Genomic DNA, 19245 nt, shown 5'->3' with positions numbered 1-19245 from the left:
TTAACATTTGCTGACATTTAATGACATGTGTAAAGGCAATTACTGCACAAGTCGGTAATTTACCTCACTGCTCTGTAACTTCAGTTTTTCATGCGGTAACAGCCTTTATGAATTGACTTTTCCTAAGTGCTCGGTAAAGTAATCTGTTTTCTGCATTACCGAATGCGGCAATGCTTTATAAATTGAGGCCAAGGACTTTTTCTCCCCATTTTGGGGGGAGGAAAGGGGAGTCTTATATTCTGAAAAATATGGTATATGTATTTTATTGTCAGCTGTGCACAACTTCCGGTCCACGTTTATGAAGGTTTGTTGCGGCCTGTGTCCTAACATGGAAGAATTTCCCTTGGATGATTTCCTCATAGGATGCAACGTAGACAAAAACCCAATAAACACTTTACAAAAACCTTGTAGTCTTGGTTCTCCATTAATAAATTGGGTACTTAATACCAGCATAAAACTTTAAAGACTTCTGCCAGTGTTTCAGTAACAACTAGGAACAGATCACAGATATTCAGTTCCCATAGGAACGCTTCTACAGCTTTATGTTCTACAGCTTTTTGTTCCTTCTAACATTCCTCAACTTCAATCACCAATGTTAACAGCCAAATGAAGCCAATGCAACGTCATACATCATTATCTCATTAGCACTCATGTCACCTGTGCAGGTTTGTCCCTTAGGGCCCTTTTCCACCAGCGCGTTTGCGCTGGCTGAATCGCAAAACCGCAAACCGCTAGCGATTTTACAATCGCTACGGTTTGCTTTTTAACATAGGAATCGCGGTAGGTCATTTCCACTACCGCGATTCGCTTTTGTTGGGAACGCGAACGCGCGGCGGAGCTATAATTGCCGCGATTTTGCTATGCAGTGCATAGCATAGCAAAATCGCGGCCGCAGACGTCGGGGGAATCGCCGGTTTTGCGATTCAGCAATCGCTAGCGTTCAGCATGAACGCTAGCGATTGCAGGTGGAAAAGGGCCCTTATTGCCGGGAAATCCACATCAGCTTCACTTTAAGGTAAAGGCAGAACATTGACTGTATTAATTTCAATATGGATGAGAGGTACAGACTAACCAGCAAGCTCATGGTGACCCAGAACTCATTGGCGTGTGTAAGGGACTACAATGGTCCTAAAAGCCCCCATATGGATGAGAGAGACACTGCCGCAATGTGTAGTAATGGTGATCTAAAAAGTTATCCCACCTTGCACTTCTTAGCCTTGGCCTCTTGCAGCACAATGTGATAATGACTGGAGTTCTCTGGGATGACATCATGGAGTTTGGCAGTTGGAGATAAAAGTGCTTGCAATGTGTTCTCAGGAATGTTCTGTTCAAGGGCTTCATTTATTAATCCAATGGCAATAATCCCTGCAAAGGAAAAAACAAACACTGCCTAGTTAGAAGGCAATACATTTGTAATGCCAACACAAAACATAATTGATTGGGCACCACAGTGATGAGCAATAATCTCTAACATGGTAATCAGCTTGACCTCACAGGGTTTGCTTTGAGATTGCAGATCACTCAACAATGAATACAGCTGCTGATTAGCTGGTTCCCCTGCTAGAAGATGATTTGCTAATATCTGGGTGGGGCTAATTAACAGAGCGGCAGAATATTTTCGTCATACTTAGCAATCTTCACTTTCACAAGACCATCCAATAAGATTAAAGAACAAGAAAAAACGATAATAAGGTGACCACCCCTCCGATCAATATGGCAATCGAGATAACAGGCCACTAATCTTCCAATTTCCTGAACGAATGTCTGGTTAAAAATCAGACAGAAAAGGCCAGTTGGGACGCTAACAGGAAGGGAAAACTTGCCAGATCCGATCATGGGAATCGTTTTTTCTGATGAAATCCATTGGTCCAATTCCAGTGACTGGAAAAAACGATTGATACCCTGATTGAATCTGGCTTTTTTTTCCTTTCTCTGATTCCACTGATCAATTCTATTGATTGGACTAGGCAAGTTTTCACTTCCCATTAGTGTTCCCGATCGGTCGTTACAAGTATATTATTTAGGAAACTGGACCATTAGTGGCCACCTGGTCACCTTGGTCTTTTAATGCGACAGGTGGCTCCAGTAAATCAGGGCACTTTACGATCAGTAGATGTCTTTCTTCTTTCTATCACGCTCGTCTACTCTGCTAAAGCTGGCGACAGGTACATTTTATCATTTATTCACATCATGGGAAATACGAGTTAATATTCCATCTCCACATATTTATCTGTAGCAGAGAGAATCTCAGGCTAATGTATTTGTATTAAATGGGGGCAGCACAATAAACGTGTCTTGTGGGGACACGCAGTGGAAACTCGTCCCTGATCTAAAATACAATTTGGCTTTCATAAAAAGAGCCATCCATAAAGCTGTTCACCGACTGAACTGCCTTTTATGCAATACAATAAAAGATCCATTATCTGCACTATGAGGGACACCATGCAGGCGCAAAGCTGTAGCCTCACAGACTTCAATCATTTAATCACAGTGTGATACCATCGACGCGAGGCATCCCAGTCACCTCAGGCTTTCACATTCAAAAACACAATTCTATTGTTCAGAAACACTGTTTTTATCTTTTGGCAGCCAAATACAAATCTGTCATCATAGAAGATGCTTCATATGGTGTGCACTGAAATGCAGCTTATATCCAGTTATGCACAATTTCAGAGAATAATTCAAATATAGCCGGGGTCGGATTTCTGGAAAGGCCATGGCCTTGGGCGGCTGCTGGCCAAGGGGTGGCTGGACATGGAAGATGGACTGCTGCAAATGGAAGAAGAGACTGCAAATGGAATACAGAGGTTGCAAATAAGGAACAACACGTGGGAATAGGGAGCTGCTGCCCAAGGTAACGGAAGGAGGCTGCTGTACATGAATGTTAGACATGGAAGAGGGGGCTGCACAAGGAATAGGAGGGGGGTTGCTGCAGATGAATGTTAGACATGGAAGAGGGGGCTGCACAAGGAATAGGAGGGGGTTGCTGCACATGGAAGGTTAGCTGCAAGAAAGTTGGCCTAGGGGCAAAAAAAAGTATAAATCCGGACTTGAATATAACGGCATCTTTATAGTTAAAGTGAGTTATCCATTGCCTCCTCAACCAAGCACCCAAACTGTGAATGGAGCTCCATCTCTGGGATATGCTGATTACTCACACTAAAGGTGGCCATTAACGATACAATTCTCTGAATGAACGATTATCCGATTCGATGGTAACATCCATCGGAAACAATTGTTTGGGCCCACTAATGGAAAGAAAGCTGCTAACCAACCAAATTGATGGAATTGAAAAAACAGATCAATTCCATTAATCTGATCGAATTGGATAGCAGCTTTCTTCTTGTTAGTAGGACCGAACGATGGTTTCCGATCGTTATTCCGATTGAATTGGACGATTGATAGTCCAGATAATTGTATCGCTAATGGACACCTCAAGCGACCTTGCACATGGACAGCTAACACCATTATGTACTCCTCCTGCCAGCTTCTCCTGCGTATCTGCTTGATGTCGGCTGCAAGCATAGGTAGTGTCTGTCCCATAAGTAGCGCCGCCCCTTTAGAGTAGCACCATTCCCTTGGCGTAACGCCCACCCATCCCTTAGGAGTAGCACCATCCCTCTGGACTACCGCCCGCCCCTTGGAGTAGCACCTGCCCACCCCCTTGGAGTAGGGCCTGTCCCATGGAGTAGTGACCACCCCTTGGAGTAGTGCCCGCCTCCAGATGTAACATACAGCAGCTTTCTAGCAAGCATTAAGTGAACCCTCATGTCAACCACTAACAGATGTGTGGTTACAAATGCTCCCACTCAGTACTCGCACCAAGCAGTCTGAAAAAAGCAGGTAAGACATTGTGAAAGGGTCCTAATCACTGTGGATCCAAAGCCTGACATTCTAGCATGTAAAAAGAAGGCCATCATTCTACTTGTGCACCTGCCGTACACAGTGGTAATACAAACACGTTGACTGGGTTTACAAATTCAGTTAGGGTATGCGTGGGAGATGCCTCCTTATGTTTCCGTGCTGCAGAATGGAGTCGGAGATCCCAGGAGTTCAGAACCCCTGCCTATTGTGTATAAGTATAGCCATAAAGTGGAACTTCATTTTGGTTAGAAGCTTTCGATAGGCATAATCATGTGACCAAAACCTAAAGGAAAATTCTCTGTAAGCATAACTAAATTATGTTATTATCCCATTTGAAATAAAATAGTGACCCAAACTTGTGACGCTAGAAGCTTACTTTCGTTTTCTTCTTGGACTTCACTGTTGACTACATCTATGTAACTCTGGATCTCATTCCAGCTTAAATAAGTTTGTCCTTGTGCTGCAACTTCTTTCTTGCCAGACACCAACTTGCCAATGTAACTAGAAGGAAGCAAAATAAAGGGTCACTTTTAAGACAGACACATTATTATCTTTTGTTTATAAAGTACCATATTATAAGAGCTCTACCCACTGGCCTATGCATGGCAACACACAACAATCAGAGTGAGGTGATGAGGAGTAACACGCAGCATCTCCATTATTATTAGCATTGTATTGACTCGGTTTTGCTCCAATTTTCTCTGTGCTGGTTTTGATAAATCTGCCTCAGTATGGAATGGCTTATTTGACAAAAAATAAATAAGATAACCAGTTGGTCAGATCAGAAACGACTAGAGTTGGTCAAGGAGATGCTACAACTACAAACATGCTTGCAAATTTTAAGAAAATTGTATAACATTTGGAATTGGGCCAATCAAAATCTCTTCCTGCTGGTTGTGATTGGCCCAACTTCTGGCTACATACAATGTGCACTGAAACTGCAGGCAAGACAGAATGATTAGCATCCATAATTATGGATGCCAAGCAAATAGGAATAACCCATCATTAGCAAAACTGACAGTGAAAGTCAGATAAGGAAAGATTACCAGTACTTTACCATGTTAAAGGGACTCCGAGCAGTGCAGAAACTATGGAAAGATGCATATCATTTTAAAGCTCTCTTTCTCCTCTTTCCAATGATATATAAACCGCCGCCCTATGCCTTTTATTTTTCGCAATTTTCGCGATTGAAATTGCCGCGGCGACGATTTCGATTACGGAAATAGAGAAAACTAAATGGCGTAGGGCGACGATTTGGGGGTCGTCAGAAAGAGGAGAAAGAGAGCTTTAAAAAGATATCCATCTTTCCATAGTTACATTGTATTACACAAGGCAACGTTTTCTGCTGAATGGAGCTGCTGACTTTAGGAAAAAGTCGCCCTGTGTAATACAAGTAACTATGGAAAGATGGATATTATTTTTTCAAAGCTCTCTTTCTCCTCTTTCTGACGACACCTAAATCGTCGCCCTACGCCTTTTCGTTTTCTCTATTTTCGCGATCGAAATCGCGGCCGCTGCAATTTCAATCGCGAAAATAGCGAAAACTAAAAGGCGTAGGGCGGCGGTTTATATATCATTGGAAAGAGGAGAAAGAGAGCTTTAAAATGATGTGCATCTTTCCATAGTTTCTGCACTGTTTGGAGTCCCTTTAACCATCAAATAAAAAATAAAAGTTGGAATAAAGAATATCTGATAGACTAAAAGGCCAAATGATAGACCTACAGTACTTCCTTGTCAGGCATCCTGCAAAATGTGTGATGAGGACGTTAGTGTTGGTGTTCGAATTTGAAATTAGGGATGCTCAATGAGATGCAAATAATTTTGAGTTGATGCAGGATTATGCAAATTTATGCAACTTGAAAATGAACCAATCAAATTTTACCTCAGCCGGATTTAATTGGTTGATTTTTAAGCTGCATAAATTTGCATAATGCTGCATCAATTTAGGAATGATGTTCTGAATTTCAACACCAGCACTAGAGGCCATGTCTGCATAATCGTGCAGATGATATGTCTGTATGAGTCAATAAATGAAGGCTTACAAGGTCTGCCATAGAAAAACAAATCACCACAGACTGCTCAGCAGATCTGAAATACTTTGTTTTGTTTCCATCACCCCGGCATTTTTTGTCTATCTGTCCAGATTAAAGCATTAGAGGTACTGTACGGCATCACGGCTGTACTGATCTTTTTTGAGTTACCAAATTTAACCCCTTGCATACCAGCAGCCTCTAGCCCAGGCATGAGCAAACTTGGCCCTCCAGCCGTTAAGGAACTATAAGTCCCACAATGCATTGCAGGAGTCTGACAGCCACAGTCATGACTCAAAGGCAAATGCATTGTGGGACTTGTAGTTCCGTAACAACTGGAGGGCCGAGTTTGCCTATGCCTGTTCTAGCCCTTTAAAGTGAACCAGAGAGGAAGCACCCTCATGTATTTTACTATACATATATCAGTGGGAACATTAGAGAAAACACCTACCCTGCTATCGGTTTCATTCTTCACTGCTTAGCCTACTTCCAAACAGCCCTGATAAAATTCCCGACTGAGCATTCAGTGTGGCTTTGTTTAGGAATCATTATAGCTGAGTCTGTCTTCTCTGATGTCTTTTCAAGCCCAAGCCTCAGCTATAATAAATCCTGAGCAAAGCCAGACCGAATGCTCAGTCAGGGATTTTATCAGGGCTGATTAGCTGGTTGGACACACCCATCGCCCTTCACTGGTCACGGCGCTCTCCCATCACCGCAGGCCCTTCTCTCTGCCGTTTCTATGATGGCAGAGCTCTGTGCGCTGGTCAGGAGCCGCTTTCATGGACGCCTGACCCTGTCCATCAATATGAGCAAATGTGATTGGCTCACAGTGATCACGTGGTCAGGGGCCAATGAAAGCAGCTCCTGACAAGCGCACAAAGCTCTGCCGTCATGTAGACGGCAGGGTGAGTGAACCCTATAACCTTAACCTGTCACCAATATTTTTAATTTTAGTAATATTTAGGAACACTCCTTTTTCACGTTAAGGGCAAAAACTGGTAATCCTTTACAAGGCAGTCCACTCACCCCAATCATACGCATGATAATTTAGCAAAGATAATATGTATCTCAATATGCCACAACAATTTCTTGCAATATAGAACATCTTCAAATGTTTATTTGCACAGAATACAAAAACTGTTCCTCTTTGAAAGGGATAAAACAATTCAGTTGAGGCCAATCAGAAAAATTAATGAGGCCAATCAGAAAATTGGAGTAGATGAGCCAATACTTTTCTAGCCAATATTTGTAATCACTTCCCTGCATGCCCAATTCTAACCACTTCCTTTTCCTAAACATAACCTGAATCTGGTGCCTAGCCTTAATGCTATCCCCTTAAACATCTCCCTAAGACCAAAAACCCTACGGTTCCCATACCCTCTAAAACCAAATATTTTTGATATGTACTGCCAATTAAGGCTGCCACTACCAACTGCTTTGGCATTTCTACACAGAATAATGTAATTTGGCAACACTGTTCTATTCCCTATCAATTTGCGTAAAATGTGATTATTGGCAATCGCTATGCTTTAGGATAACCAAATTATTACTCATAAGTGGCTGAAGAGCTCGGCCGATCATACAGACACCACAGAATGACCATCTCTGAAGATCCAGAGCCACCTGTGAATCAACTACTACCTACCGCTGCATGTTGTCTTCCTCCAGATTGTTGACAGCTAAGGCCTGGCTGGCAAGGTGTGCATTTACAGTGTTCACATCACTGGTCTCCAGAGCTTGATTCAGCAATGCCACAGCAGACAGCATCTCCACAGCGATAAACAGCTCTTCTTGTGTTAGGTGATTCTATTGGCACAAAATATATGATCATTACCACCTTGCATTCACATATGGCAAAAGTCTAGTGGCCTCCCCAATACAGTTCCCTGGTGTCAAGTGCTTTCCCCCTCTCTTCCCCATGTGGCTTCTCTGGTGATCTAGGGCTTCACCTCCAATATATCTTCTCTGGTGGTCTAGAGTAGGCCAAACATAATGTGAAGTGGTGAAACCACTTGCGTGCCAAATTTGAAGGTTCTGAACTGGCTTTGTGGGCCAGATTTGGCATGTTGGCCAGAGTTTGACATGTATGGGCTAAAACCACTTAAAGTGAACCCAAGGCGATGTGTGTGTGTAGAGGCGGCAGATGGGACAGAGGAGCATGTTCTCTGCCTCATGACATGCTTCTGTGTCCCCCACCGCACTATAGCCCCCCCCCCCCATCCCCCATATTAGCTACCTCGGAGGGTAAGGGAGGAGAGGGCTTCCCTGCACAAACGCCCACTAGGGGTGTTCCTGCAAGCTCTCCAGAGCTGCCATTGGGCAGCTCTCTCTCCCTGGCCGCCCCCTGCCACTCCCCCACCTCTCTGCACACTTGGAGAGAGTTCTCTCCTTCCAGGGGCATGACCCAGAGGTCACGAAAGTAAAATTGGACCCTAGCAGCCCACAGGAACGTCGGAGAGCGGCCTGGATGGCGGCTACCTGATCCGCCGAGCCCCGACTGCCCCCGCCTCCCCCGATCAGGTAGCCTAGGATTTTTTTTTATTATTTATATGAGCCCATCTCGGGCTCTCTTTAAGTATACAGATGAAATTTGAAAAATTATAATATCGTGCAAAAAAGTTGAAATTAATATATGAAATAGACTCATTACATGCAAAGTGAGCAATTTCAAATGTCAAGCCTTTATTAGTTATAATTTTGGTTATGGCTTACAGCTTATGAAAAACCCCAAATCAAAATCTCAGACCATTAGAATATTGTGAAAATGTTCAATATTCTAGGGTCAAAGTGTCAGACTCGAATCCACTAATTAATCCAAAACACCTGCAAAGGGTTCCTATTTCATACATTCATTTCACCTGGACTTTTGCACAAAATATTTAAATTTTTCGAGTCCCACATATAGTACCCTCTTTCTCTGAAAATATAACACAAAGTAGTATTTTGTATTCTTCAATTAATACATATACATATACATATATATATACACACACACACACACACACACACACACACACTCATTTCTACGACTTCTTATCCTTTCATGAAATTATTTTAGTCTCATCTCTCTGGCAGCCTCCTCATCCCACCACCCACTGGGCAATTACTAATCTGTCAGGCAGCATGGCATGGATGTCATAATAAACGTGTGTTTGTGGGATGACTCCTACCGCAGGATTCTGCTTCTGCAGGCTGAGGAGCTCGATCTGGTAGAGATTCTCTGCGAAGGGATGCACAGCAGGCAGGTTAGCCTCAGGAAGCTGGAGAGCCGCCAGGGTTTGGGAAGAATCTCCACTCCGTACTGCATTATTTATCCTGTCCACGGCTGCTAGCACTAGATTTCAGCACAGTAACGGAAATGAGAGAAGATTAGATCATGGTTATACAACACAAACAAGGGTACTTACCAAGACTGACAACCCGTTACGTGAACCAACTTTAAAAATGCTGTTAAAGGGTCATTCTGCCAAACTTGTATTTCTGCATAGATTGGATGTAGGAGAGTTGAAGACCCTGTCAGACTGTTATGGCTTAGGGCTCGTACACACTACGGGTGAATCCTGGCATTGGTTGACACCTTACCACTTTACGAAAATGCACTTTAGGCACATTACTGTTCCTGCTTACTAATAATCTGACCTCCACAGGGCCCGACAGAAGATGTCCGTCAGCACAGCTAAAAGAGCCCCCCCCCCAGTTAAAGCTATGAAGTGGTAATCAACATCTACTCAGATTTTTCAGTGTTACCAGCATCAGTGGGCAGTTAGTGCCTGCCAGTTAGTGCCTGCTAAAGACCCCGGATGACACCAGGCAATGTTGGTAAGCATATGGCAAAGCCTGCACCAGTGAAAATCAAACATCACCTCGGTACCTAATACTTAGGGACAATTACGAAACAGGTAACTTGCTGGGGGCAGGGGCTATAAGCTCACAGAGAAACAAACATTTTCTTACAGCAACTAAGTTTGTGCTTGTTTAGTGCCGCAATGTCCTGCCACACGGTCTAATAACAACTGCTCCAGTGCAAGTCCCTATTTGCCAAAGGGCCACAGCACATTTCATTGAGATTTACTTAAAGCTGCAATTTGAAAACATAAATCTTTGGGTAGAGAAACTCCAAAATTACTCAGAAAGGTAGAAAGTGTGCATGTTGCATCACTTGGAGTTGGCTTTATCTTTTAATACCAAAAATATCAAAAATGATGGGATGGTGGAGGGGGGTGTATATCAAGTATTACCGAGTTTGGCTGATCAGATCCTTTAACACAACAACAAAATACAGAGATAGGAGTAGGAAATGATGCTAGGCTACTAAGATGTCCTAAGTGACTACTGTAAATCCTTACACAGATATCACTCCCACACACCACACATTTGGCAAATAGGTCTACGGCATGGTTACAGCAATGGTTACCATTGTTCCTATGGCCTGGGGAGCGGAAACTACATTTAGCATTAGCCTCTGAGTATTGGTATGGCATAGAGATGGCTGAAAGGAGATAGTGGCTAAAGGCCCATACACATGTCTGATTTTTGTAAACGACGGGCCGTTTGGACGTCCCGTCGTTCAGTCGTCCGGACATCAAATCAGGCGTGTGTACAGTCAGTCATTCGGCTGATAAGACCAGTCTTATCAGCTGAACAACGGACTGTACACATGCCTGATTTGACGTCCGGACGTCCAAACGACCCGTCGTTTAAAAAAAAATCAGACGTGTGTATGGGCCTAAACATATTACGGATTCTGCACTTCCAAAATGTCACCATACGGCTTTACCTCAAGTCTAGGCTCAAAATGAATATTTCTTTTTTAATCTACAGTTAGAAAGATTTATTTTTGTATTCAATATAGTAACTGAAGTTGAAGTGGATTTCTTGCCCCTGGAAAAAGACCGTCAGCCCCTGGGGCTTTTCAATGGTCATCTTGTTGCTAGGCCGCATGCATAGAGAGCCATGCACCACGCATTTGGACTTTAAACATCTGTACTGTTCAATGTTGAGGCCAAAGCAAAAGGGACTTCAGTATTCTGGTTTTCTTTGTTAATGCCTTTTTTTTCATACTTTGTAATATTGATGCACTATTCTGGTTACCTTTTATTAAAACATTTTTCCATGTTTCAAAGTATCAAGATGTAATTGAACTCTGCCTCTGTAAAGCTACCATAAAATCTTGTGCTTTTGCAACCCTGCCTCATTCTGTCAGGAGCATAATAGGCAGCACTGACTTTGCTTAAAAAGACTAAAGGTGCGTACACACATGCGACTATAGTGTTCCCCGATCTTTACCAACGACAATCGTTACAAAAAACGAACCACCGACTATTAAGGCAAACGACGAACGAGCCAAATCGCTACAAAAGAAAGTTCTGTCTCGACGGATTTTAACCAACGACGATCGTTTGCAAAAGTAGTACATCGTTGGAAACGGTCGTTCGTATTCGTACTAGGCTTGACATGCGCATTTCACTATTTCTCCCTGAAACTTCTCATTTTTATGCGCAGGCGCAATAGTTGCTTTACGTGATGTAACGTTCGTTCTAACGATCAGATCGTTACACACCTTTTAAAACTAACTTTACTTAGGTCGTTCTTTCATCAATTAAAAGTTCGTTCGTCGTTCTCAACGAACGATCGTTGTCGCATGTGTGTACGTAGCATTAGAATCACAGCTACAGTGCTGATCTGTGCTGTGAGTCCTGTTTCTGCTGAAAGACCAAATGCAAAGAATCCCAAGCTGATGCAAATGTATGTGCTAAATATAGGCAACTATATGGTGCTTGAAAATTGACCAAATGCATAGGTTTTCCAAATATTAGCATACAAATTTGCATCAGCTGTGAATGATTTTCCTCTCGATGACTATCCCTACTCACAAGTAAAAAATATGTTTTAGGTGAAGATGGCATTTAAAGGAGGGTGTTGCTGATGACAAACTTTCAATAATCACCATCAAGTAATCATGGCACAACCTTTTGCACACACTCACCCATACTTCCCTACAAGGAGGTAATGGTAATAAATGAAACATGATAAAAGTACAACAGCCCTTCAGATCCATGACATTAATAGATAGCTACACAACGAAGACACACTCAGCCAGGCATGGCATACAGAAGAGGGAACACATAGGAGATGCAGTCATTCAGGCGTAGAAGCGCATGGTCAGCACTATGCAGGTTAGTACGGACATGACAGACACATAATTTGGAATGCTCTATAAAAGAAGAATGACATAAGGATAGAATATAAGGTACCCACACACGGAAACAAATGGCAGTTTAAGTTCCAAGAAGTGCAAGGCTTACATCAGAATAGAAGAAATGATTTCACCGGATCAGGAGGACCACTACAATGATCAATGTTAAGAAAAAACTGCAATATTAATGAGACTAAAGCAGGACACAAATTCGAGAGAATGATTGGAGGTACAGATATAGTCTGACAACTGACCTACAGTAAAAATGAACAGACGCACTGGCATAGTCTACTATGGTCAAGATTGGAGGGAGTCATACTACATAGGCCACTGGTGCTACTTAAAACCTTGCCAGCGCATTTCTGGCCTCAACTAACACTATCAGATTGAGCCTAAAAACTCACAAACGACACCCCCCACCACCAAAAAACAAACCCCTCTTAAAACTCAAAACCAAAAAAGAAAGCAAGAATTACCAGCAGGGCTAGTGCTGACTAACCCATCACTGCCCTGCATCATCCATCATCACCCCTAGGTAGTGGGGTGTGCATCCTCATCTCCTTGTATGGCATTCATTGCTCCCATTCACCAAGACCGCGGCACCACAAATGAATGCCACTGTTCCTAGCACCAGCTGACTAATGCTAGGTGGTGCATTAAAGTCTTCCTCCTATAGGCTAACACTATGTGGTCCATCACAGTCAAGTTCCCATAGAGTGATGCAAGAGTAAGCCTATGGTGTTCAATCGCCAGCAGATTTTACAATTACAAGAACCCCCATAGTCATTACAAAGGTGAATGATTAGGTTATCTGCCAGTACAATACACACAAAAATAAATCAATTATTGAAGAGGTTTTTCTTCCAGGTGATCGTCCTAAAACAAAGGGAAAATCCACCAACCCTGCGTTGCCAGTGCTCCAATAGCTCTGCAGCATCTAGGGGCAGGTCTGTAGGCATTTGCTGGTCTACCATCTGAACTCTAGCATCTCAAGTCTATGGCTGGCATCCAGGAAAGGCCATTCATCTCACTCAAAACCAAGCAGTCAGAGTTAGACTTAACGTTAAGCGTTAAGGTTAAAGTGGTCTGAAACTCCTACATAACATTCGATAAAAAATTAGTTTTCCTACTTTTTATTACTCATACAGTTATATTTTCTTTTGTGCATAAGTAATATTGTCTGTTTACAAATTACAAGTTTACAAAGTGTAGTTTATCTTGCCCTAAAACCTGCCATTGCATTTTATTCAAACTGCTTTTTATTATATATTAACATCTTCTAATTAGCGGTTCTGAGCGGTTTGTGTGCCTGAAGCACAGAGAGCTTCACAGAGAGCTCCTTTTCACCTGTTACACTGTGCTTACACACATGTATCAACATTGGAATGCAAACAAAGATACTGTTATCTCCAGTTTGGATGTGGATTTGAAGCTGAATAGCAGGACAAAGTGCTTTGTTTAACCATTTCAGTGATGTTCTGCTAAAAAAAAAAAAAAATCTGGGATAGTAGCTATCACGCTGTGAGGAATCTTTTAGAGCAAAGTAAAAATGCTGACTTTCAGACCACTTTAAAGTAAGATGTCTATATGCAACTTATAGATCGCTAAAAAGAAAATCATAAAGAAATGAACACAGAAGGTATTTCACCACCGTGCATGGGTACCTTTACACCTACTTTACAACAGGTATTTATTTTTTAGATACTAAATTACTACCAGGAGAGTTACACGAATGGTGATGCATGTAGCACATGATACAGTCAATACCAATGAAGAGGAAATGGTGACCACACTATCGGCTGTCATGTGTTCAAATTCACAATTCAATAAATACATATTCCATTCAAAAAGTCAATTAGAGTTTTTGAGACACAAGGTCCTATTTATTCTGTTGCGATTGCATTTATAGATTGACAGATCACGAGGATGGATTACATTTCAATGCATTCATTGCCTTCCATGTACGATTGGGAACTGTGAAGGTTATAATAAAACATACAAAAGCAATATGCAGCTCCTTTCAGCCCACAGCAAACCGCTAGATGAATGAAAATGATTGTATGTTCTATATTTTAAATGCACATTAACCGGATTTGGAAATTTGTCATTCAACCACTAGGTGTCTATGGATACAAGATGGATGCTGTATACGACATTCACTAACATGCACGCAAAATTCCAAGCTATTAAAATGAGTCTTAAGAGGCAGCCAATGCTAAAAACTCAAGATTCCTTCCCGAGTGTCATTATGCTCTCATTCATTAGTAGTCAAGTCCACAGTAGGACTCTCATACAAGTATGTGGACTTGCCAAGGCTTTACACCATTTGGGAAAAAGGCCTGCACTGTTGAAGTTGTGAAGCTGCCTAGTGTTCAGTCTTAAGGTGGCCACTAATAGTCCAATTTCTAAAATAGAGCGATCAGAAATTCTGATCGGAAGAAAAATCTTTCACTACACCATCAACGAACCAATCTTTGCTTCCTATCTATCACAACCAATCAAGAAAATCCAAATTTGGTTGGACAAAAATCCAATCGGACGACTATTTTTATTATCGTTCATAATAGATTGTGCCCATCAACTAAGGTTATTTTCAACCAATCCGATAAGAATTTCTGATTACTCTAACGATTTTTTGCTAAAAACTGGATCGTTAGTGACCAGCTTTACTGTGATTAGGAACAACTAAAAAGTAACAAAGTTTCTTTTTGTTAGCCCAAAGAACACATCTCTAGACACCAATTCCAATATTTAGGAGGTTTTGCGTGTATGTTTGTGTGTGACGTTCAATTCCATTTCTTGTTGGCTTAAGTTAGAGTGAACCTACATAGCAAACCTGGGAAATGTAAGGTGAGCATATAATGAAAAAATGTTAACTTTAAAGGAACACTATCAATTAACATATTTTTTTATATTGACATAGGAATGGTTTGGGAAGTGTTGGTGTATACACTTCGCTGCCTAGTGCCTACATCTTTGTTTACTGTTATCAAAACACTTTCACACAAAAAGGACGGCCAAGCTGAGCAGGGTGACGGACCAGTAAATCATGAGGGGAGGGGGAATCCCTCACACTACATCTGTATTAAAACTGTGTGTGACTGCAGCGGCCTGTCTTTCTGACTGAGCTGTCTGCGGGAGAGCAGAGGAAATGTTTCTTGTTTGTAATGGTGTGTGAAATCGGACACCAAAGCTTCATATAACTCTGTAGTCTGAAGCACCCCTTCGCCAATTAATTGTTCTAATGCTACAACCTATAAACAACCAATTACAGCTTTTGAATCTGATATTTAATATCAGAAAAGTAGGAAAATGTTTACACAGCTACTTAGACATTATTTGTACATTGTCATTTTAGAACACTTGGGTATTGACTGTGTTCATTTAACTGTGGCTCCAGATAACTATTAGTTCTAAGTAGCATGGTGAAGGGTAGAGGTTCTCTTAGGTTTTCTGTCTTCCTGTTGGTGGAATTTAGATAGAAAATCACAGTCACTGTAACAGAGAATTAGGTGAATTGCAAAACTTTACAGCAGTCACTTGAATACGAGAGGGGGGACAAATCTAGGGGAATATCGTCTCTGGTGACAATGATCTAAGGTGGGATTTCATAGCGCTCTGTCAGTTGGGGTAGATCTGCCCGACGAGGATGCAGATAGCAGTAAAAAAACCTGATAATTGTTCCATCTCTTTCCTACGCCACTTCAAAACTACAAACGTTTAGGCTAGAGAGAGTATCTCTTTCAGTGCAAACTGCATGTCAAGATAATCAACAATTCAAGAATAAAATTGAGTCGGGCCCCAGCCATTCCACTTCCCAAAAGGAAGTATGTTTAAAGAGAATTCCATTTATCATATAATGGCATACATAGACGTGCAAGAAGGCTTTTAATATATTTTCAGTGGTGCACTGTCCTGCTTTTCCAGCTACTGCTCTTCCTGCTAAAACCAAAAACAGTTGATGCCTTCTATAGAATCCTGTAGATGGTGCCAAATATTGCAGGAAGTGCAAGAGCCAGAAAGTTGGGGGAGTGCCCAGCATGTGCACATGACGTCAGAAGCCCACCACGTCAAACAGCAGATATTGTGAAGTCCTTTGCCAAAGTATTAACTTCACAGTCACATGAACCTGAACCTCTTCCATCTTATAGGATTTAGGTAGAGTTCTCCTTTAATATAAATGAAGACATTCACTGAAAAGCAGGGATGGTTTTCACTAAAAGTAACCTATCATGTTTTTTTTCATCATATGCTCACTTTCCGTTGCCAAGGTTTGTGAAAATGTTGCTCTAAAACCGCAGAAGATAATTCTGCAGCCATTCTCCTGTCCCGAACATGTGTTTGATAATGGTTCGTGGTGCAATTCAACATGTAGGTGTGAAAGGAGCGGCCATATTGCCGGTGTGGCGGAGTGCCGTGCAATCTGTGAAGCAGTTTTAGCCGCTGTTCTTCAGCCACTGAAAATGCCGTACACAATGAAACCAAGAAAGGTTAACTACCTGAGACAATAAGAATACTCCCCCAATAGTGCACACAGTGGTGACTGAAGCAATTGTAACAGTGAGGACAGTAACAGAAACAACACTTATCCATAAAAAGAAATTGATGCCGTATTAATTAACAGATCTAAAATTTCAGCATGCACTGATTAATGACGAGAACACAAGTGCAGGACAGACTTATTTTAAGGTTTACTCACTAAGCCCGTGAGCCTCAGACTCCTTATTGGCAACACTAACTTCCTTCTGTATCTCGCTTTTGTCAAGAGAACTGGGGACACCTGCTTTCTAGGGATCAGGAGGAGAGAAATCTTGCAGTTAATGTCTTATAGCTGGAAAGAACCATGAAGCTAGTCATTTAAACAGACAGAGGTTAATTACTAACAGTGATGCTCTAGGGCACAAGTGTCGAACTCCAGTCCTGAAGGGCCATATCCATGCCAGTGTTTAGGATGGAATGAGAAATGGAGACGTGTTCTACTTGATGAACCATGCCTTTCCTGATTCAGTCACATTAAATGAGTCGATGCAGGAGTATGTAAATTTTAAATGCAAATGTATGCAACTTAAACATGAACCAATCAAATACTACCATGGTGGAATGCTAGTGACAAGACTATATACCTTGTATAGAGCAGCGGAAGGTGTTGGCACAATATAATTATTAAATTATAATAATAATAATAATGCACTTGGTCCATTTACAACCTGAATAAATCTGCGCACAAAATTTACATCCTCCTCCATCAATTAGGAATTATTTGCAACTCAATGACCATCCCCAATTACTATCAGTATGCCAAGCCACGAAAGGAGATCAGCATGTTGCATAGCTTCGCCGTTGAAGAATACACAGAGCAGAATTGCTGCAGAATGTCCTTCTAGACAGCAAGAGCACTAGTGTCTCCTCAAAGGCAAGCACAGGTGTCTCTGAGCAATGCTTTTATACCATACTCCAACGGAGGAGGGATCTGAGATGCAGACATCAAACCAACAAACCATTCTGGTGATACCTTTAATGACCAATTGTACATGGTTTATTGCAAGCTTTGGAAATGTTAAGTTTCTTCGGGCATTATACAGAACTAGATCAAAACTGTACAATCTGATACAGTTCTGTATATGGACACTTAACGTTTAAAGTTAAAATTGAATACTTACAGGTGAAACTAGAAAAATTACAATATTGTGCAAAAGTCCAAGTCAGTAATTCAAAAGGTTAAACTAATATATGAAATAGACTAATTACACACAAAGCAAGATATCTCAAGCCTTTATTATAATTTTGATGATTATGAAAGTCCAAAAATCTCAGACCGTTAGAATATTGTGAAAATGTTCCATATTCTAGGCTCAAAGTGTCAGACTCTAATCAGCTAGTTAATCAATAACACCTGCAAAGGGGTTCCATTTCATATATCAGTTTCACCTTTTAAGTAGAATTACTGAAATAAATAGACTTTTGCACGATATTCTAATTTTTCGAGTTGCAGCTGTACAGATCCCTTGGATAGCAGCTCTCCATTTCCATGTGTTTCTCCTTATTTGCAACTTCAGTACATTATTTTATTTACAGCCTCGTATCATATGCAGCAATCCCTCTTCCATGTCCAGCTGCCCCTTGGCTAGCTTCCGCCTAAAGCCTGGGCCTTTGTGGCCGACCAAGAATTGAACTTTATCCGAATCAGTAGCTGATACCCCCTTTTACATGAGAAATCTATTCCTTTTCACAAACAGACCATCAGGGGGCGCTGCATGACTGATATTGTGGTGAAACCCCTCCCACAAGAAACTCTGAGGACCGTGGTACTCCTGGCAGTTTCCTGTCTGTGAACCTTGTTGCATTGTGGGAAATAGCTGTTTACAGCTGTTTCCCACTGCCAAAAAAGCATGGAGCAGCTACATCACCTGCCCACAGTAAAAATGTCACCATGTAAAAAATTGTCAGAATGAAAGATTTTACAATGGGCAAACACTGACTAAATCATTTATACATAATTATTGTAAAAATTAAGCACTTTTTTATTACATTATTTTCACTGAAGTTCCTCTTTAAAGGGAACCTTAACTGAGAGGGATATGGATGTTTCTTTTTAAACAATACCAGTTGCCTGGCAGTCCTGCTGATCTCTTTGGCTGAAGTAGTGGCTGAATCACACACCTGAAACAAACATGCAGCTAATCCAGTCTGACTTCAGTCAGAGCACCTGATCTGCATGCTTGTTGAGGGGCCGTAGCTAAAAGTATTATAGACACGGGATCAGCAGGAGAGTCAGGCAACTGGTATTTTAAAAGGAAAGATCCATATCCTTCTCAGTTTAGGTTCCCTTTAAGCCAAGCTTACATTATGCTTGGTGGGGTATGCTGTGACATTATCTGATCTCATGAAATCAATAGGGAAAAAATATGCTATTTAAAGGGGGACTATGGCGAAAATTTGTAAAAATGTAAAACATGCGCAAACATAAGACAACTACGAAGTACGTTTTTTCCAGAGTAATATGAGCCATACATTACTTTTCTCCTATGTTGCTGTCACTTACAGCAGGTAGTAGAAATCTAACAGAAGTGACAGGTTTTGGACTAGTCCATTTTTTCATAGGGGATTCTCAGCAAGGCATTTATTCTTTATAAAGATATTCCCTAAAAAGGGTTT

General features: G+C 41.5%; 1 protein-coding gene across 3 annotated transcripts in view; it reads right to left on the bottom strand.

Moving 5' to 3' along the window:
• Positions 1 to 19245, bottom strand: part of IQGAP2 (IQ motif containing GTPase activating protein 2) — a 436318-nt gene that overhangs the window by 181051 nt on the left and 236022 nt on the right. For 2 of the 3 annotated variants that reach the window (XM_068248838.1, XM_068248829.1), the window contains exons 11-15: positions 16790 to 16877; positions 9065 to 9228; positions 7540 to 7700; positions 4241 to 4365; positions 1202 to 1365 (exon numbers count right to left, since the gene is read on the bottom strand). In XM_068248838.1, coding sequence (XP_068104939.1) covers positions 1202 to 1365; positions 4241 to 4365; positions 7540 to 7700; positions 9065 to 9228; positions 16790 to 16877 — 702 coding nt within the window. The remainder of the gene's footprint in view (positions 1 to 1201; positions 1366 to 4240; positions 4366 to 7539; positions 7701 to 9064; positions 9229 to 16789; positions 16878 to 19245) is intronic. The other variant, XM_068248846.1, reaches the window with a different exon arrangement.

This window comes from Hyperolius riggenbachi, chromosome 1 (assembly GCF_040937935.1).
Source record: "Hyperolius riggenbachi isolate aHypRig1 chromosome 1, aHypRig1.pri, whole genome shotgun sequence".
NCBI classification, from domain to species: domain Eukaryota; kingdom Metazoa; phylum Chordata; class Amphibia; order Anura; family Hyperoliidae; genus Hyperolius; species Hyperolius riggenbachi.
Note: the sequence above shows the minus strand (reverse complement) of the source record. Positions and strands in the feature narration are given on the sequence as shown.